At 38.0% G+C, this 22,282-nt stretch overlaps 1 protein-coding gene across 1 annotated transcript in view; it reads left to right on the top strand.

Annotated features, from left to right (window-relative positions):
- The window catches only part of Cfap299 (cilia and flagella associated protein 299), a 484,124-nt gene extending 462,304 nt beyond the window's left edge, over positions 1–21,820 (top strand). The window contains exons 5-6 of the mRNA XM_051198282.1: positions 4,219–4,348; positions 21,599–21,820. Of these exons, the coding sequence (XP_051054239.1) occupies positions 4,219–4,348; positions 21,599–21,694 (226 nt within the window). The 3' untranslated portion in view covers positions 21,695–21,820. The remainder of the gene's footprint in view (positions 1–4,218; positions 4,349–21,598) is intronic.
- The last annotated feature ends 462 nt before the right edge of the window (positions 21,821–22,282 follow it).

Here is a 22,282-nt window from a genome sequence, read left to right as displayed (position 1 = left end):
GACAGTACACCCTAGAGTATATAAGCTGCAAAATTCTAGAAGTCTAAAATTTAACTGTAAATTTAATCTACTCCAATATTTCATTTAATAACAGAGCAGATAAGGATCTAACTTATTCAAGAATTTAGACTACTCAATCTCCTACTCCTGTGTTTCAATCAAATAAAGACTTAATTAAATTATTTAACTAACCTGAAGACAAAGGCAGATAAAAGCATGTGGATGGGCACTGAGAGCTTGTGCCTATGTCATCATTAATAAGGTAGCTATCCAAATAACCAGACTATATCAAAATGGCCATGAAGAACACACAGTTCTTCACAGTTCTGTGAAAACTTTTGTATCCACAAAACACATTTTCTTTCATAGAGAAACATCAGCTATACAACCTGATAAGAAAGTCCTGTGTACTAATTGGTGTTGTTATAGAGTTTTTGTTTGATTTAACTTAAATTTATTTGTGTGTATTGGTGTTTTGCTTACATGTATGTCTGGTGCCCGTGGAGGCCAGAAGAGGGCACTGGATCCCCTGAAATGGAGTTACAGTTTTGAACCATGATGTGGGGCGCTGGGAATTAAAGCTGGGTGCTCTGGAAGCACAACCAGATGCTCTTAACCCCTGAACCATCTCCAGCCCTTCTAGTTAATTTTAAATTTAAAACCTCATGAATCTAAAAACATCTGAGGATTGTTTTCAAATTCTTTATCTCCCTCATCTTCAACATCTAATCTTCTATTCTCTTCCCATGCCACCAAGAAGTATGATACCTACCAGATGCCAAAAAGTTAAAGACATTTTTAACTTTATCCCATACTTTGTTAAAAAATAAATTATTCGTCTGGAAAAGTGTCATGTTTTATATATAAGGATAAGTATAACATTAATGACATTAAAAGCTTTAAAATTAAAATTGTCAAATTTGTCTTCCTCGAGGAAGAGACCCTAATTCATTACCCAATACCAAGAAGTCATCACTAAAGACAACACTAAATTGACTCAGCAGGTAGTATTAATATATGTGTAATACATGTAACAATAATACTAAGAGAAAAAGAGGCCAGGAATTTGTGAGGGAGAGAAAGACAATGGGCCTGGAATGGATAGGGGAAAGGAAAGGGAAGGGGAAATATATAATTTGTAATTTTAAATAAACTATATGATTTGTTTTAATTTAAAATAAAACATTATAATTTATAACATTTGTAAATGAAAAAAATTGTTGCAAAGATTCAAAAATATAAAAATCAGCAAAGCTTGAAAATTATTCAATAAAATTTCTTTTATTATTTTTAGGTATAAATTTGTACCTTTAGTTTACACAATTATTCTTTCTAGATTCCTTGTTTATTTAACATTTGAAAATCTCAGGAGACTCACATTGGAAATAAAGATGACGTATCATAGTTAGCTTGGAAACACACATTATCATTTTTAAAACATTTTATGATTTAAAAAAAAAAAAGCATTACTGCCAGGCGGTGGTGGCGCATGCCTTTAATCCCGGCAGAGGTAGACAGACATCATCTGTCAATTCGAGGCCATCCAGGTTTACAGAGCAAGTATCAAGATAGGCTTCAAAGCTACACAAAGAAACCCTGTCTCGAAAAAAAAAAAAAAAAAAAAAAAAAAAAAAAGCATCACTAATTGCACAGAGGAGGAATGAGTTGATGTATAATACTAAACAAGTACCCACATGATGGGTATATGACTTCCTTTCTTGCACTTTCAAACGTAGAGGCCACGTCTAACCATATGTGTTCCTGGCCAGCTCAATCTTTTAGTCCTCGTGTTTTATTAAACTGCATCTATCTTCAGCATCTGGCTTCCTGTCATCTCCGTTTCAGCCTGTTGGAAGGGGAGGAGACAACAGACATTTGTATGGGTACGGAAGAAAAGTGACAAACATGACTTCTGCGCATGCCCTCGTGATTAAATCTCTATCATGGGATTGCACAGAAAGGAAGGGTTGGATTAGAGCTTGGAGGATTGCCAATGAAGAAATTCGGCATTTGTATGTCGATAACTGGCTAGCCTCTGTGGAAGAGCTCCCCGAACCCTGCTCAGCTTAAGGAAGTGGAGCATGGGAAACCTCAGAGATTCCATTTCCTAGTCAGTTTTCCATGTAGAGGTGGCTGGTTTTGTACTTGTATCCTGGGGATGGTGAGAAACTGAGGAAATTCATCAGGGTAAACAACAGGATCCGACGGCTGTTGTTAAGTAATTCTCTTTACTAAATGTTAGTCATTAGCCATGAGAATTGACAGAAAAGAAATTTGATACTTTTTCAGAGGAAAATGTATTGACAAACCAAATGGTCTCATCAAATCACCATGCACTATACAAATTCTATTTTTATATAAAGAGTATGTTTAATAAAGCCTGACTGGGTTTCCATAAGGGTTAACCTGAGGTCTGAGCAAGCAGATAGGAATGTGTGATATAAGCCATGCCACTGTAAGCATGGTTATGACTCAGGAGCTGTGATGGGATTATCTGTATCTTTATATCTCATAAATAATTATTTAGACACATATGTCAAGTCGAAAGTCACATCGCGTCCCCATTCTAATCAAGCAATCTCTTAGCTGAAAGTCAATAAGGTGAGGTCAAGCTACCCTCTTTCTTCGGGTGAAACTGAATTAGAAAACCTAGTCTGAAAGGAAGGATGCTGAGTCTAATTAGCTGCCAAGACTTGGCTATGCTTTTGCCTCTGAAGCCCCAGAACTCAGCCTTTCCCCTGCTGCTCTTGTCCTATTGGACAGGACACTGAACCTGTCATGTTAGCACCCTTCCTGAGTTCAGCTGAAGGCTGGACAAGAAGGTGATATGCCCAAATCCAAACTGACGCTTCCCAGTGAATTCTAAGGAGGACTAAAACAGAGCAGTGATTGGAAGCCATTTCTTCTCACCCCTCTTCAGAAAGGGTAGCCATTCTCATCAAGATCAACCTGCCCAAGGACAAAAGCACAGGATCTGTGCAAGCAGTTCTCTCTATTGGCAAGTTACTGTTTTCAGTACACAGAGGTGAACCCCCACCCCCCACAATTGTAACAATTCAGAAAGAATCAGTGCAGATATCTTTTTCAAAAGAAGGAAAAGAAGAGTATTAGACCAAACAATCCAGATGTAGAATTCAGGGGAACTAATTAAGAATACAGAGCATAAGGATTGTAAGAAATGGCCCAACAGTAAAGAACACTTACTGCTTTCCTAAGGGTCCTTAGTTCTGCTCTCAAACAGGTTGCAATTACATGTAACTACAGCTCTGAGGGATCTGACACTTCTGCCTTACCCATATACCTGAACTTACACAAAATGAATCTTTTTCAAAATGTAAAAGTACATACTGCAAATATTTGAAGGATAGGCAAGTCTGTACACTATACATTCACCTTGCTCTTTGTCATTTTCAAAGCAAGCATAACATTGAAAATGTCTTGGTAAGAATAGCATACATTAAAAAAATATGCTGAGGATTCTTTCAGTTCAAAGGGCAATATTGTGTTCAGTATTGACAAGTAAAAGCAGCACATGGAAAGGGCTACAAATCGTCCATAGAATGCTTTTAAAGACAAAATGCTAGAACAATTGGGAAGTTGAAGAGAGTATGTATGCTTTGAAACACACTGAGTTGGAGGTGGACTGTTACTCTATGACATGTGACTTGCTGGTCACCTTGCCTAGCCTTCTGTCCTCTGAAATGAGAACACCTTCATATGGATAGCCTCTTAGAATACACCAAATCCTGTCTGTTCTATGGTAACCACTCAAACGGACAGTCACTCTACTCCCTGGGAAATGAATTGAAATAGAAATCCTGAAAGAAATAAATCAATGTGAGCTCGTTTTGAATGGAAAGGGATGACTTTGTCTGCCCTTCTTTCCATTCAAAACAGTCTTTTTATACTCTGAAGAGTCTACAGTGGAACAAATAATCTTAAATTGCATCAATTTTCTCCTTGACTTCCTGTGAATATAATACTAGAATAAGTCCTAAGTCATACAGTATCCAAACCAGGAAATCATGTAAAATCATTATAAGTATGTATCTAAATGATTGGACAATAACTGCACATAATCCTTCAGCTAGAATTCAAATCTCAGATGTGTTCTTCATGGTTAGCCTTGAGGGAAAAACTGCCTCAAATATTTTCTGAAGTGTGTATCATTTTAATGTGTTAGACATCCTAATTCCTTATAAATGTTTACTTTTATAGCTTTTACAACTGGGACAGTCATATTGCTGTTTGCAATTCAAGCCCAAATTATCAAGTGATTGCTGACAACCCTGAAGGCCTACTTTTTAAATATAAAAGAGACAGAAAAATTCTCAACGTAGACCCAAAGGTAATTATGGCTTATATTCATATGTGTTTCCAAAATTTGCTGTGTTTCTACTTAGTCAAAAATTTCTTAAATGTCTGACACCCCTATGACTTGGGAGTTTTGTGTAGTTGTTTTGTAGTTTAGAGATGAAAACCTGCTTTGAAACAGGAGAATTCATAAAGAAAAAAAAGACAAGGAAAGAAGAGAAAGGAAATAAAAAGGAGGGAAAAAAAGGAAGAAAGGAAGAGGAAGAAGGAGGGAGGGAGAGGGAGGCATTCCTCTAAAGTTTGGCAGATTATGAGAAGAATTCTCCCTGCTAAGAACATAATTAGATGAGAGAGAAGTGAGTAGTCTTGTTTGCTATGATCCTTAGGGTTCTAGACTTTTCATTGAAGGTATCAGTAGAGAGGAATTCTTACCTTTTATTTGTACCCATGTAGTACTTTGGAAGAAAATACCCCCCAAGGGCAGTGGCACTTCTAGGAGGTGTTGCTTTGTTGGAGTGGGTGTGGCCTTGTTGGAGGAAGTGTGTCACTGGAGGCAGGCTTTTAGGTCTCATATTTGTGCAAACCACACCCAGTGTCTGAGACCACTTCCTGTTGATGTATCTAGCTCAGATACCTCTCCAGCACCTTTTGCCTGCAAGCCATCATGCCCCATTATGATAATAATGGGCTGAACCTCTGAACTGTAAGCCATATCAATTAAATGTTTTCCTTTATAAAAGTTGCTGTGATCCTGGTGTGTCTTCACAGCAATAGAAACCGTATCTAAGACAACCAAAGATTCTTATCCTTCACTATATGACTAACATTGGGAAAATGTGGCTAAAATGCCTGGCAATATGGTTTTTAACCTATAATCTCAGCAACTTGGAGACTCAAACAAAGAATTGCTATAAATTAAGATTAGCTTGAGGTAGACAATGGGCTCTACACCAGTCTTGGCCAAAAAGAGACACTGTCAAAAGACAAACAACACTTGAAAAATAAATATGCCTGTTAATATACTTCTAAGTGTTACTTTAGAAAATATTTCATTAGAATGTTTTAAGGACATGTCCTGGGAATACTTTCAATTTTATCAAGGGCAGATATTTATAGCTTATATATTTTCAAAACTTGAAATCACATCATGAATTTTGATCATCACTTGTATGTCTAGGGATAAAGGTTAAAACTTTGACCAACATTGTTATATGCTGGAGTTGCTTGGGTGTTTATTAACTTTTGTTAATAAAATTTTGCCTTTGATTTTTACTTGGGTTGATTGTTGGTGTTGTTAAGTCACATGACAGTCTAAATTTCAAAGACAAGGAAAATAGTGTTACAGAATGAAAAACGTAAGAATTGTGTGATATGCGTGTGATAGAGGCAAAGATAAGCCAAAGGCAAAGTATAGACAGTTGGGTTCTAAATCCTTTATAAATGTTTTAGAGATATAAAGTCAAAGATTCATTTCACATTCACTCAATTCAGAACCAGTTACACACAAAGTGCTCAGTAACTAAGGATCCAAAGAATGAATGAATGATGTTGTACAGGAAATAGTACTGATTGTGATTTCATTCAAATGGAAGAGCAGATTCCAGCTGGACAGCTGTTTCCCTTCTACTTATCAATCTAGACAATGACATCCAAGGTTGGACCTCTAACTAGGACCAATGTGTGTTGTTCTGGAACCCAAGTGGTCTCCAGGCATGGGCAAAACAGACCACTGGTGATATGTGAAAAGATATAAAAGCTATGCTTTTACTGCCTTCAAATGATATTTCCCAAAAGTTTCTCCATAAATGTTCAATGTTCTCTCATGTTTCATGGCTCATGAGTGGCTAGATGTGGCTTATCCAGCTGTCTCAAAGTCTGGGTAGTGTCCTTTTTTTCCCCATAGGTTCCTATGCACCCAACTGAAAGCATGGGTTCTGGGTCCAGGGAAAAGTAGATACTGGATAAATAGCTAAGGAGCTTCTATCCAATGTTGTGTCCTTTAGAGCAAATGCTACTCCTGTCTTTATCACAAATGAGGAACTGGAAACTCTGTGGTGCCACATTTATGAGGAATCTCTGAGAAGAATACGTTTGATAAAAGGCCTTCTCTCTAGCAGTGCCTCCTGTGTGAAATGTCAACATGTGATTAGATGATATTAGGACCAGAAGCTGAATAAACAGCATTCACAAAGGGTTTCCTCTAGAAGCTGATATGTATATTTTAGAAAAACCTGAAATTATTAACACCTTCACCATGATTTTGTGGAAAAGGTGTTCAAATAAGTGTAAATAACATAATACCTATTTGACCTACATCGGGGCTCTGCTAAGTAGATATGTCATGAAAGGAGTTTGATATACCCAGAGGAATCAATGCTTACAATTGCTTGAACATGCTTAACAAAATTTCCCACTTCAAAATTTTTCATGGGATCTCACAAACTTCATTAACAATACGTGATATATTCAACTCCCTCTATTTTCTAGGAAAAAAAATTAATTTGAAGAACAAGGTTCCAATCTTGGCAAAAGAACCAGTTCATGAGTGGTAAGAGTCAAGAATGAGTCAGTGAGACATCTGTTGACAACTGAATAACCTCTTCATTTTAAAAGTTTGAATTTTAGATTAGATTAATTTATCTGTTTGATCTCCAGAAAGACAAAAGTAATGTCAGACTTTCTAGAAAGAGACACTGGCCTCAATATCAAGAAACAAATATGTAGGCTACTACTCCCTTAACCACATTGCTGTATCTCCCTGTGTGCTGATAAAGACAGAGGAGAAGGGTTTGTGTTTGTTGTTTGATTTGTTTAATTCTCAAATCTCTCAAATGTATCAGCTTCATGTTCAGACTTAATCTCAACTGAGACCAAGAAGAACAAACTTCATGATTCCATGCTAACCCGTGACCCGGGGATCAGGAAGCTCCTCCCTGGAAAAATAATAACCTAAGAGGTCTGGCACTCTCTTCCCAAATATGAGCAGAATAATGAAGACTTCAATTGTTATACTCTAGTCATTTAATTTGCATGTGTGTTTCTATAAAACTTGTATTCACCATTTCAAAGCACCCTGATATTTTATATTTCATGAGTCCCCAACATAAAACTCCCAGGGAATTAAGAAATGTGATGAAATGCATGTTTTAATATCTACAAATTATAAGAATCACATTTCTATATTTAGTATTTCTCATGATCATTTTACTTCCGGATTTTCAAAGATGAACATCTTCTAATTCGGACAAGTCAGGGGTTGCAAAGTGCCATAAGGGCACGACTCATCCCTTCTATTCTTTTTCCTTTGGGTACTGTCTCCATAATACTTGATGCCTCAAATGAACGAGGTCATGATCAACAAAAGGTGGAAACAGTGGTAAACAGGATGTGTTTCCTTTGCACAACAGATGTAGCCTCATTAATTCTAAGTCGTGGTTCCCACGAAGCAGTTGTTTGTGAATGGAAGCAGTCAAAAAAGGAAAATTGTGCAGGTCTTAGAACAAGTAATGTGAGTTCACGGGTTAAGAAATTCCAAATGCAGTGAAGAGTTTGGTTGCATTGAAAACAAGACCACTGGCTGTAACCTCCCTGCAGCTGTATAACATCTGGAAAAAATAAGGCAAGTTTCTATTTTTGAGTGAAGAATGCTTGTCTTAGTGATTCACACCCACCAAAATGTTTCCAGTGTATTATCTTAGAGGGGATGATCCACTCACTCCTCTGCATTATTTGAGCAAATGAGCCGGGGGGGGGTGCATTTTTTTCTTTTACTTTTAGAAAGGACTGGCAGAGGACAATTTGCTTATAGAGTCTTACCATAACAAAGGTGCACATAAACCAGTGTGTCCTACCAAGGAGATAAGGAAGATGAGGTTGGATAGCTATAATGGAGGGGTGGGGTGGGGCTTTCTTAGTCACACTGGCTCCCCCCCATAAACATGTTCTGCCGTCACAAAAAAATGGAAGTGTCTCATGAGATCCCATCACTTCAAATACTAATTAATAGCCACTCAAGGGGCTAGGGAGACAGCTCAGCCAGTAAAATACATGCCAGGAAAACATGAGGAGCAGAGTTCAGATCCCTGGTACCTGCGGAGAGAGCCAGGCACAGTGGTGCAAGTCTGTGATACTAGTGCCTGGAATGATCTCTCTGACTGGACAGCTTAGCCCAGTTACCAAGATCCGGGTTCAGTGAAAGATCCTGGCTCCAGACAATAAGGTGGAGAGCATATGAAGAAGGCGTATGAGACCATCCTCTCACTTCTGTACACACGCACCTATGTTGCACACTCACATGTGTGGACACGTACACCGGTATACAATGCACACATACAAAATATTAGAATTCACTGAATAAATGAATGATGGCCATGGTAAGGTGATAAAGAATTTGGCCAACTATGATGCTGCTACTGGATGCAACTGTGGTAATTTAAACTAGTACAGTCACCAATTATTTGAGTGAAAAATAGCTCCAAGAATTCTCACCAGAGAGGAGGTTTGAAGAAATCTTTAATTTTATCTATGCATTCAGTTTTTTGTTTGTTTGTTTGTTTGTTTCTTCCTGAAATCAGAGAGATATACACTTTCAGGTGTTCTCCATGAAAATGTTAAGTTAGAATGTAGTTTTGGCTTTTAAACACACTAAAATACCTTAGGTTGATATGATTAACAGTAGAAGCTATCGATGACACTTAAAACTCAGTAATTATGTGACACTAATGAGGACACAAAGATGAGAAAGACCTCAAACTTTGCCCTCTAGCTGCTTGTGGGTGTTTCTAGTTTCTTGGTTTTTTATTTTGTTGGGAGGAAACAAGCATGTGAACACACAACATCAGTTAAACATGAAGAATATTTAGGTCACAGATTGAGCTATGACCTGGACAGTTCAGAGGAAGAAGAGAGCACCCTTAGTCTTGGGCCTGGAGCTGGCAGAAGGACCAGTGAGGGGGTATGAAGAGATGTCTGAAGGTCTTAAATTTGCACTAGGATGACTGAGGATTGAACTTGCTGGGTGGGTAGCGGGGGAGACAGCCAAAAGAAATTAACAGTTCAACATGCTTCCATAACACCTTGGTAGGTGCGATGGGAATCAAGCTCTGGGGGATAATGACAAGGCTTGAGTGTGGAATATTCCAGAGGACCTTGCTCTGCTCTTGCTAGAAAATGGAGAAATACGCCAAGGCTTATGCAAAGAAATAACAGGATGAAAGCCCTGTGCAGGATGGATAGGGGTATAGGACAGAGCAGCTTGGGAGGAAAAGCTACAGCAGGTCAACACAGCATGAGTACACACAAAGAACGAAAAGGTTCTGTTCACAACACACACACCCACCCACCCACACACACACACACACACACACACACACACACACACAAACACACACACACACACACCCATTCCCGCTATCCTCTGAAAGGAGTCGTGCACTAGAATGTAACTTGGCTACAGCTGCTCACTCAGTGACTGATATCAAATCAGGCAATGCAACCACCCAGCCACCGTGTTGAGTTCTGCTGACATTAGTGAAGCTAAGCATGTGCGGCATTACACAGTCACCCTTTTCAGGGACTGTTGTAAATGTGGTAGTTTGGAAGGCACACGACATACACACTGTGCATTGGTTTAGCGGGGTGCTCGTCTGGCTTCTTTATGTGTAAGGGTCCCTCTTCCTTTGGGGAGTGATCACAACTGTGTACTAGTGAGCTGCTTGCCATGATAATGTCTCCCTTGCTACTGTTTCACTTACTTAAGGGTGTGCATAAAGGAACCACATTCATTCCCTGATAACAGATTTTAAGTGTTTCAGTTTACAGTTTAACTCTTAAAGTTACACAAGGAGGCTGAAAGTGCTGTCCATGTCTCAAGACTCCTGGAAATCCCTCACCGGAACAAACCTCATGAGGATAAATCACTACAGTTCATCCTTATTTTCTTGGGCCATGATAGGAGGAGGGAAAAGAGTTGTAAGGTGGCATTTATTCATGCCTTTCTTCCCTCTCAGGAATCTCTGTATGAAGTGCATCTGCCCAGCAGATCACATGGCATGAAACAAAAGTTACAAATCATAAACTAAAGTCCGGAGCAGGAATATTTTTTGTTTCACCTTTGTATTGCCAATGAACCACCTTGCTCACATGCGGTAGGTGTTCAATGCCATCTGTAGAGTGAATAGATGAAATATTAAATATTTGCTAAAGAAATGAAGAGCCAGAAATAACCTCAGAAACTTTTGAGGTTAACTTCAAAATTCTTTAGGCTCTCAAGGACTGGAAACATGTAAAGCTAAAACTACCCATAGTTGAAAAGTATCAGAAGTGTTGACATGGCTTGCTTTTCTCTCCTTGGTAGGTACATCAATCCTGAACATTCTTAGCTGAGACTTGAAATACTGACCCTAGGTATCCAGGACAGTGGCTGTGGACCAGGTGCATGAGTGAATGAGACTGGCAACCATTTAATTATTTTTGATAATTGCCTAGATGTTATTACCTATTATGTTTAAAATATTATGTATTTTAGCATATATTATCTACATGCTAAAAACCATGTCAAATTCTACTTTATATCTGACAAACAGAATGCTAGGTACATAAGATTTCAAGTTAAATAAATGTGTCAAATATAAGCACCTGCCCTCAGTTTTGCTGCTTTTTCTATTTAATTTAATTTGGATGACTATTTCATCAGTTCTATGCCTCTCTCCTCAGCTCCAGAAACTACCACCCACATGCTTTTTGCTATTAGTAGGAAAGGTGTTAATTGCCTCCTTCTCTCTGCCTCCAGCCTCTGAATTCAATGATTCTAATTTCCCTTGGCACCCAGAGCTTAAAATCCCAGCCCTTCCCTGGCTTGAAACTGCTGCTCTCTAGATGGAAGCCCATTGCATTCCTACACCCTCCAGGCAGATGGTTCTAGTTGAATTTCTTGGAGCTCAATCCCGTGGGGGACATCCTCAGTTTGACAATCTGTCTTTTTACAAGAGCCAGGTGCATTTTCTTCTGATCACTAACAACAAGAACCAAACGAACGTGAGATGCTGAAGAGGCTGGGATTAAATGACACTCCAGCTTCTACCTTCTTCAAGAATGTCTCCTCAAACTCCATTGCAAAGCTGCCTCACCCTAGGCCAGTGGAGCAAGGGACACTCACCGAATCAGCAGCTCCATCTTTGGGCCTTTGGCTTTTTCTCAAGAGGCCGCTTGTAAATGTTGCTTTTTGACTATGGCACAGTCACAGTTATTAAGTAAAGCTGAGATGTTGCCAACTTTCTGGGTTTGCTGCCTAAATTACTGAATATTTGGTTGATTATAGCCCTAAAACAGCCACATACTAAGTAGCTTTTAAACATTTTCTCCCTTGGGCAATCACCTGGTATATCTGAACTGAAAGTCCACCACATATAAATTAGTATTTACTCAACTAACTACTACTAAAATCAATGGCCTTAAGGAATCCATTAAAATTACATAATAGGTCTTGGCTTTTATGAATTAAGACTCCTAAAACTTAAGTGCTATGTCCTCCTCTTGACCTGGAAAACTGATTTTAATTTTATATGCAGTATTTATGGAATAAGCCCTAGAGAGACGCATACGTTGTTGGGTGTCCAAGGCATGAACTCATATATGAAGTATAACTCAAGAAAGACAAACTGGGGGGAGAAAAATTCAAATCCATTATGTTGAATTTTTACATAGCTCTCACATTTTTGTAAAAATAGTAAGAGTGACAACTTTGTACTACTCAAGTGGAATATCATTAATGATATCCAATGTGCATAGACCAATAAAAAGTGAGTAGTATTTCCAGTTGCCTTTCTCATTACAAAAGTAGCCCTGTCTATCACACATGATGCCCAAGGACAGTAAAACCAATAGTACCCAGGGAATGGTGAGGCAGAGATCTGGGAACAAGAGCTTTAGCTCCATTTCTTGCTGTCCCTTTTTAACAAAATACACTAAGACCTTCTAGGAGCTGTGCATAGGAAGAGTGGAGAGTTGCTTAATACAAAGAAGAAAGCTGAGTTGAACACAGTAAGTATTTCTTCTATGATTGCTGAGATATGATTCCTTTTTCCTTAATAAAACTGAGTTTGGTCTTTGACATTTTCACTCATGTATAAAGGGCATGCATTCTGATTCCTGAAACCCATCCACTATAATTTCCCTTCCACCACTGTTAATCTTCCTCCTTCCTACAGCTCTCATTCCCACAGGCATGGTGATTTTGTTGTTGTTGTTGATGATGTTGTTGTTGTTGTGTTTAGTTTTGGTTTTGTAGAGATTGAGTTTGACTTGGATCATCTACATGACCATGCGTTAGGCAGTATCATTGAAGCCTGGGATAATCATCAGTGAATGAACAACTCTACCCCAGAATCCATCAGTAGTTTATGGAAGAGAACCATAAACCCCTTCCTGATCCATGATAACTTGCTCATAGGGCCAGGATTGCACAGGTCCATTGCAGGCAGCCATAGCTGCTGTGAAATCATAACTGATTGCCCATGCCATGCCCAAAAGATAACATTTCATACCTCGTCTTCCTATCCTCTTGCTCTTGAATTCTTTCTACCTCTAATTCTGCAATGGCCCCTGAGACTTAAATGGAGGGAGTGGTAGAAATGACTTGTTTAGTGCTAACCATTTGACAGATTGCTTATGCTTAGTACCTTGAGCAGAAATGTCTCTCTGTATTCACCACTAATCACTGCAAAAAGAGGCTTCTCTGATGAAGGCTGAGAGAAGCATTTGTCTACCTGCACATACACATTTAGAAAGAAACTCACATTCATGACAATTTAAACAACAGACGTAATTTTATGCCTAGGAGCTAAGACCTCCTCAGCTATAAGCTTTTGGTTGGATTTACAGTATTATGAATTCATTATTGTGGAGAAGACCGAAAACCCAACCAGAGTGGTAAGTCAGCCCCATACCTATCATGCCACTATTGTACCAATGGGCACATTTGCCCTTGCAGGTTAGTATTATAGATTATCAGATTCATAGCTAGGGAAGGCCATTGGTATCTTTTCCCCCAAGCTGCTCATATTACCTTGTGACACTATTATAGCCAACAGGGAAGAAATGTGCAGCTCAGTTAAAATTTGATTTCTTTTCTCCTTGAAACCAAGATGTGGGGTGTCTTCAGCAGTGGGATCTTATCAGTTCTGGTGGACAACAAAGAAGAATGACTAAAGCTTGTTCTGTTTGGGTAGCTTCTCATTAGCAAGTATGCACCAGGGAGCTTAGGCCTTTGAGAACATCATTATCCAACATTATTTCTTCTTCTTTTCTTCTTCTCCTCCTACTCCTTCTTCCTTTTCCTTTCTTCTTCCTCCTTCTCTCCTTCTTCCTTCTCATTCCTCTTTCTCCTCCTCTTTCTCTTCCTCCTCTTCTCCTTCATCTTCTCTTCTCAGCTTATAAAATAGCAATTTTAAATATGATTCTTCATTATGTACTCAATAGTTTAGAGACATCTTAACTATTGTGAGAGCGATCAACAGAGGTTAATAAGCAAGTGTCTGTATAGGACACACATTTCATTTGACATACACTCAGTAGTGGAACTGTGGTCATAGTTTCTAGCTTTTTTTAGGAACCTTCATATTGAGTTTCATGGTGACTGCAGCAGTTTACCTTCCCACCAAAAGGGAGTAGGAATTTTCTTATTTCTTCATATCCTCCCCGGCATCCTTGCCATTTGATTACTTGATAATTGCCATTCTGACTAGAATGAAATTGAATTTCAATCTCATTTTAATTGCACTTCCCTGGTTGCAAATGATACTGAACATTTTAAAGGTGTTTGTTAGCTATTTCTTTCTTTCTTTCTTTTTTCTTGAGAAAATCTGTGTTCAGAACAATGGCTCGTTCTTAGTTAGGTTGTTTTCTTGATGTTTGGTATTGAGAGTCCTTTGTCTATTCTAGATGTTAGATGTTAATCTTTTCTTTAAGGTATAGCTTGAAATTTTTTTCTGCCTGCCAGCGGGCTGTCTCTTCACTCCACTGACCATTCACTTTGGTATATGCAGAAGCTTGAATAGATCACATTTGTCAGTGTTTGGTAGAAGACCTGGTTTCTACTGAAAATAAAGTATTAGAAATCACTTGAGTGAGGTATGGAGTCATGACAAGTGTAAGACCAACCCCACTTTAAGGAATTATTTCATTCTTTCTAACTGAAAAAAAAATGTACAGTATATTCCTAGGATAGTTTCCTCTCTCACAGCTCACCCAGATCCTCCCTACCTCCCCACCTGCTCAACTCCACATCCTTCTTTTCTCTCTATTTAGAAAACAAATGTGCAAACAAACAAGAACCAGAAATTTTAAAAGAAAAACACAGGAAACACACACATATTCCATAAAAACACAAAACCAAAAACAATATATACAAGCCAAAGGCCAGAAAGTCAAAACAAAAATGTAAGGCATTACTTCTATTTTTTTATACAATTTTTAATTTAAATTAGAAACAATCTTGTTTTACCTGTCAATCCCAGTTCCCTCTCCCTTCCCTCCTCCCCTGCCCCCCCCCCACCAACCCCCTATCTCATCCCCTTTCTGCTTCCCAGGGAGAATGAGGCCTTCCATGGGAGATCTTCAAAGTCTGTCAAATCATTTGGAACAGGGCCTTGGCCCTCCCTGTGTGTCAAAGCTAAGAGAGTATCCCTCTCTATGGAATGGGCTCCCAAAGTCCATTTGTACACTAGGGATAAATAAATACTGATCCACTTCTAAGAGAAAGGATTTTTTCCTTTAAAAGTAAAAATAATTTAGTCAAAATATAAATACTTTGTAAAGCCTTATCTAGTATCATCCAATGATGCTGTAGTTAGACCATCTCAACTTACAATTATACCTGAGCTCTTTTGACACTCCCTGTTTACCACGCTATTTATTTTGCATATTTTTTAAACTCTATCTTCAGATATGCTGGGGTCATTTTTAGTTATGACTGCTATTGGAAATGAACATTTCTTTCACACAGGTGTTAGTGTGTTATATTTCCACTTCTTTCGTTATCTTACGTATAGTAACACACTATGAACTAGATATCTGTCGTTTAGCATGTATAATGATTTGTAGCACAGAAAAGCATAAAATATCTGTCAAAACTACTGAGATTTTTTTCTCAATGTTTATATTAAGATTTTTATTCTAAGATGGGGAATTGTTTACTTGTATTTTCTTTCAGTTTTGTGGCTTGTTAATTACATTTACATCTGTAATTCTAGTAATTGAGTATTTTGTACTTGGTTTTATCATACCTATACTCAGCTTGGGAGTCTGTCACTCTGGGGACCTAGTAATGACTGCAGGAAAAGTGGTTTGGTTTTTTTTGTTTGTTTGTTTGTTTATCAGTTTCATACAGGGCTATGAGTGTGGAGATGAAACTTATTAGATGCTGACATCTCTCCACTGACTGCACTGTACTGTGATTGCTATGTATGCTCTTGTGAAGTCTGTTACTAAGGAACAGTGTCTCAAGGGATATAGAACCACAATCCCTATGAAAATAGAAAATATGTGTGGTAGATTTTTAACTGATGGGTGTTTCTACTGGTCCAAAGGAAATCATTCAAGTGAGATACCTTGGAACACTGGGCTCTAAACAGAGTGTCAACCTTAAATCCCTCCCCTCAAGACTCAGGGAACCCTAAAAGGGGGAAGGCACAAAAAGTTATAACAGCCAGAGGGGATGGAGGGGCACTGAGAATGCATGGTCCTCGAAATCAGCAGGATTAAATGACATAAACTCACAGGGACTGAAGCAGCTGTGGAGGGCCTGCAGGGGTCTGCACCAGGTACTTTGCCTGTATATTATGGCTTTCAGTTTAGTGTTTTCACGTGGTACTTAGTGTATGAAACAGTGGGTATATGATATGGTGCCTTCTCTTGGGCTTGTCCAGTTTCAGTCTTACTATATTTTATTTTAATTATCCCTTAGATAGAAAGGGAGGAGATCTAGATGTGAGGAGGAACTGAGAGGAGGGGAAACTGTAGGAGTAGAAGGAGAGGAAACTGTAATCAAGACATATTATGTAATTTCAAAAATCTATTTTCAGTAAAGGGGAGAATAAAAGAAGAAATGGTATAACAGGGATAAGAACTCCTAATGAATGCTTGTAAATAAGTTCAGCATGAACCTGTCGAAACCAGCACAAACACTCAGCTCCTTCGAATTCAACATGAAAATTTCATACTGTCACATACGTTATTTGAATTATTGTTGGATTTATAACATTGACAGAATTGTTATTATCATGTGGATTAAAGATAGAAATATATATGAGTAAGTAATCTAGATACTCATATTTTTTTTTTATTTTTTCCCATCTCAAAGTTTCTTGTGGTTTTCTTCAATAGGATCCTGCCCTCCTCTTATTGAAATAATTTCACAAAAAGAGTACTTGATCAACAAATAAGTCAAGTCCATTGATTCCCCACCACTCCTCACTCAGGCACAGAAGTGCTATTCAACAATACAAACACTGAGGCTGCTTATAAACTCCAAGCTGTGTAACTTTTTACTTTTTGTTGTTATTTGAGACAGGGTTTCACTGTGTAGTCCTGACTGTCCTGGCACTCACTATGTAGGCCAGGCTGTCCTCAAACTCTTGGAGATCTGCCTGCACTGCCTCTCAAGTGCTGGGATTAAAGACATGCACCACCATTTTTGAAGCCATGTATCTTTGAACAAGTAAGATATAAAATTTTTCTTGGAAAATTGCATAAGGAATCTCAAGTTATGATATTGAAATTGTTTTTCTTGTCTTGATTGGAGGAAACCAAGACCAAAAAAAAATTCTCTCCATAAGTTTCCACCGATAACTGCTATCCACTTAGGTAAATCTCTCTCTATTTGAGGTCACAAAATACCTTTAGATTACTTAGACATATTTTTGGGTCCTTGAAGCAAAAATCCAAACAAACTGCCAGAAAGAGTTCTGAGACTTAGCCTTCTTTAAAAATACAAAACAAAACAAAAAAACTAAACATAGTTAAGAGCATTGCCTTCAAATGTGACCCTCAAGCCAAGTATTGGGTTTGTAATCTGTTCAATTACAAACTTCTTGGTAAAGGTAATGCTCTGGGTTTTCACTGATACTATACTAATTACTAAATGGCCTTTTGAAAATAATGGAATTCAGTGGGAACTTCTGAAGCCAAAGGATTAAGAGAGTGCCAGATATCATTGGTTCTTCCTTAATCCTTTGGCCCTCAGAAGGGCCAGATATCATTTGTAAATTATTCATTTCACTTTGTGAGAGTAGAATACAGACCTAGACCTGGTGGCACAGGACTTTAACACCATGCACTTTGGAGGATGAGACAGAAGGGTTTCCAGTCATGGCCTGCCCGGGCTTCAGGGCATAGTTTCCAGGATAGCCAAGGAACTGAAGCAGACTCTATCTCAGACATGGATACAGAGAGATTCAGATGAAGATATTGATAGAGATAGGGATTTTTAGAAGGTTTCAGGGAGAACACTAGAGTTATAGGTCACTGGTAGAACCTTGCATGGCCAAAGCTGGAGATTCAATCCCTAGGACCCTAAGAAGACAACAGGAATAATAAGGAAGGAAGGAAGGAAGGAAGGAAGGAAGGAAGGAAGGAAGGAAGGAAAGAAAGAAAGACTAAAATCTGTTAGATTTCTAGGGGTTACTGACATTTCAGGAAAGGAAAACTATGTTCTTACATGTCAAGAAAATAGTGGATTAAATTATCATTCATGGGGTCTGCATTGGTCACCTTTGATTTAGACATAAAGACTCATGGAGTTCTTGTCTCTGTCCATCCTTGAGCTGTCTGCACTATCTAGCCTATGTCAGCACAGCTTTTCAGTGCCCATGCAGAAAGTTCTAGGAGTAGTTTCTTTCCGTTAGAGTCTCCTCTTCCTTGCTGAAAAGATCTCTGGGAAGCGTCAGAGACAATGCTGCAGATGATGGGGTTGGAAATGACTGGCTGAATTAGGACTAATAGTTTTCCAAGTAGCCTGGGATGATAAAATTTATTTCATAAAATATTGTACAAATGGTATATCTGATTCAAAAACAAAAGAAAGCAATTCACTAAACAAAACATTTTTGTTATCCTGACACATAATTGTTAATACTAAGAGCATTAAGTAAAGAAAGTTGATGTCTGCACCAAGATCTGATGGGGGATGTCCTTCTGCACATGTTTCTCTTTTTGGTTGATGAATAAAATGCTGATTGGCCAGTAACTAGGCAGGAAAGTATAATCAGAGCCAATAGGCAAGGAGAATTCTGAGGAGAGGATGCAAAGAAGGGCAACCAGAGGGACGCCATGTAGCTGTTGAGGGAACAAGAGGCCTGGGTATTCTCCAGTAAGATAAGACCACGTGAAAATACTTAGATTAGTAAAAGTGGGTTAATAATTAACAGAGAGCTAGCCAATAAGAAATGTTAGCCATTGTCCAAAGAGTTTATAATTAATGTAAATCTCAGTGTGTTTATTTGGGGCTAAACGGCTGGAGGACCAGGTAGGAAAGAAATGCTATCTACAAAGGCCTCGAGCTTCATGTGTTTCAAACAACAGATCAAACTGTAACTAGTAGCATGATGCTGTTATTGCCCAATATTATTGGTCAGGTGCCAGTAAAGCTGTGTTAAGTATAGGCAAACCCAGGAGTTGACAGTAGAGTTATCGCTAGAGTTGCAATCAGTGTTTTCCCTGTGGATCAAAACAGATAAAGTCATGAGTGGTGAGAAAGCTGTAGCGATTCCCCATGAGCACATGGATGTTCCCAAAGATTTGCTCCAGTAACATTATACTGTACAAATTTGCCAAGATGGGGCAGGGCTGGGGATGAGTGCCTTGTCTCTCCTCATTGAATGAGCCCTCTGGTAGGAGTCTGTTTTTAGCAGCATTTTTCAAAATAAAAGACTAAATCTTTGTGTGAGTTTTTCCCAAGGTCCTCCAGGGAGGTTTTAAATATAGTCTCAAGTATAAAAGATATCCCAAATGTTTTGCTCAGTTTTCCTCTCTACTTAGGGCCCAATTGGAATGGAAATAATAATAATTAATAATAATAATAATAATAATAATAATATAATGAAAATTTGATAAAGATCAGGGTACCAGAGAAATACTGGGTTAACTATTTAAGCAAGCATTTTAAGTAATAAACTATTTTTTAAACAGAATTTGAAATAATTGTAAAGAGTTGTAAGAAATTATTTTAATTTTTATTGCTATTTTCTAAATGACCCAGGAAATAACAAGTACACAAAACAAACAAACAAAAAAAAACAAGAAATTATTGTCATACAGAGTGTCTTTTTCATGTAGCCAAACTACATAGGTTTTTAAATATCCCTTTGATATCATCAGAAAGGAAAACATGAGTAAGCCAAGAAAGCAGGTCCATCAAGTTTGGGCAAACTATTATACTGTAGAAAAAGGAAGGTAGTGTGTGTTCACACAAAAGATGAAGGACTCTCTACATAATAACCATCAACATGGAGAGACACATAGCAGCCAATAGGTAAATCTCAGCATCGCTGCATATCAGAGGCAAACATGTACAAAAGCACCAGGCCTTGTATAGAGTTACCATCATTCCAGTGAGAAATACAAGATTCTTTAAAACAGACAAGCAAATAAACTTCAAATGAAGACACAGTTTTAAAAAGTTGGATTTACTAGTGTCTTTCATTTAACACAGAAGAGGAATAACCCTGCACTCCATTACAGTATTTAGAAAGATTGCAAAGATAAGCTATAAAAATTATACTATTGTCATGAGTGGAGGAGAATTTACCAGTTATAAAAATTTCAAATAAAAAACAAATCCACAAAAGTGGTTAAAAATAGACCAGCGTAGAAACAGTTATCAGATAAATTAGCTTTTCTTTGCTCCTGAAGATTTACCTCTGGGAGCCAAGAAGAATCAGAATACACCACCCTCAGAAGCACAGGCAACCCAGCCATTAGAGGAACCTACTGGGTATTAGTAATGTCTGCAATGTTTACAAGATGGCTTTCTGGAAAGGGTGTAGCCATAACTCTCAGACAGATGCAAAGCAAATGTTCCAAAAGTTTTACTTCATCTGTCGATTATAGAGGAAAACAGAATGATACAACATGAAAATTCAAAGAGCAGAAATATGCAGACAGGAAATAAGGAAAATTGAGATTAAATAGATGCAATTATTTCCCTCTGCATAATACTAATTGCATACCACTCAAGACTCAAAAGCTTGCATTTTGTAGATAAGAATATATTTTGCATTAACAGAACTTTTCCACAATTTAAAAATTATAAAAAAAAAATACAAAATCAGAGAATAGCAGAAATGTGTATGAAGGAACCATCAGAAACACCCCCCCATCATCTTTTGTTTTGTTCATTACAAAAACTTTACAATTTTCCCAACCCTTACTAATACAACATAGGCCCAAAACATCCTTTTACAAATGATGCAAGAAATGCAATGTCACAAGGGACAAGTTATTAAAAATGTCTCTGTAATTCCAGTTATATGTTCTTTTTCAATTTTGTACACAGCATGATAAAAATGACCTAGTTACATTGAAATTTCATGTATCAAATATACAAAAGATCCAATAGTGAGTATCATACAAATCATTTGGAAATAAGGCCTCTTCCTTTAAGAATTAGCTTCATCCGTACTCTTCATCTCTCTTTATTAATAATGCAATTAGAAAGTAACAATCTCTCTTAGCCAGTCTATTGATAGACAATCCTGAGTAAAGGTAAAAGGACTTCTCTCAAAGATTTCAATTTAAAGAGGAAAAAACATCCAGATCAATTCATTTTAAAGCCAGGGAGAAGGAAGCTTTTTGTGAAACCCACCATGGGCAGATATTCCCACTGGTCTAAACTATCATCAAGCTGTAGACATCTTTCTGTGGCACACTGGGAGCAAAATTGAAGTTTTTTTAAATTGTGGCTCTGAAATAACATCTGCTTGTAGAACCCTTGATGAAGATTTCCATGGAGCTGGAGTTAGAGAGTCCTGGGTTTACTAGACCAGCTGGAGCCCAGGACACTCTTTGATCACTGGTACTTCAATAATGTCACAACCCATGCAGAAGCTGCTGACAGGGAGCATCACCTATCACCACTCCAGAGAAAAGAATTGGAGGGGAGGGAACTGGCAATGGTCTCCATGGAAACAGCCTTTCAAATTCTGTTCTCTTTAATAGCGAAGCAAAAAGAAAACCCATTTCATGCCAGTTATGTTCATGAACTTGACTAACAATGCAATTTGTATTTTAGGCTCACCCAGGTGACAACTCTACTAGAATCCCTGTCCAGACGGAACTCTATGCACATGCTGTTCTCTTTGACCACATTTCCAGAAGGAAGACTTAAGCACACCATAGTAAATGGTTTCCTTATTGTTTGCTACATTTAAATGAATTCTTTGGGCAGAAGCAAAGTGGAATCATAAATGAATTCTATAGCTAGAAGGCAAATTAAAGTAATAAATGTTAGCAAGAAAGAACGTAATCTGGACTGTTTTTATTTTATTAATAGCCTCTTTATCTGGTTTAGGTTTTTCTTTTATTTTTTTTCTCTCTCTCTCTCTCTCTCTCTTTCTCTCTCTCTCTCTCTCTCTCTCTCTCTCTCTCTCTCTCTCTCTCTCTCTCTCTTTTCTGAACACAGGCAGTTGCAAAAGCCCATGGAGGAGAATCTTGCTGCCACTTCAAAGATGTGCGCTAATTGGTGACATATTTTTCTAACTCAGATGTTCCAAAACAAAAATGTTCCAGGTCCCACAATTGCCAAATCTAGTACCAAATATGATGCCATGTGGCATTGCTGGCAGCACTGTCCTCTCAAGTTACTGAATATTGATAAGGGGCCTCCAACTGCAAGACTAGAATAGAAAAACACACAAGGTTTTCTGTTGTACTGAATGAGTAAATAAGATATGAAACATTCAGTGAAATTTTAAAA

The sequence above is a fragment of the Phodopus roborovskii genome, unplaced genomic scaffold (genome assembly GCF_943737965.1).
Source record: "Phodopus roborovskii unplaced genomic scaffold, PHOROB, whole genome shotgun sequence".
NCBI classification, from domain to species: domain Eukaryota; kingdom Metazoa; phylum Chordata; class Mammalia; order Rodentia; family Cricetidae; genus Phodopus; species Phodopus roborovskii.
Note: the sequence above shows the minus strand (reverse complement) of the source record. Positions and strands in the feature narration are given on the sequence as shown.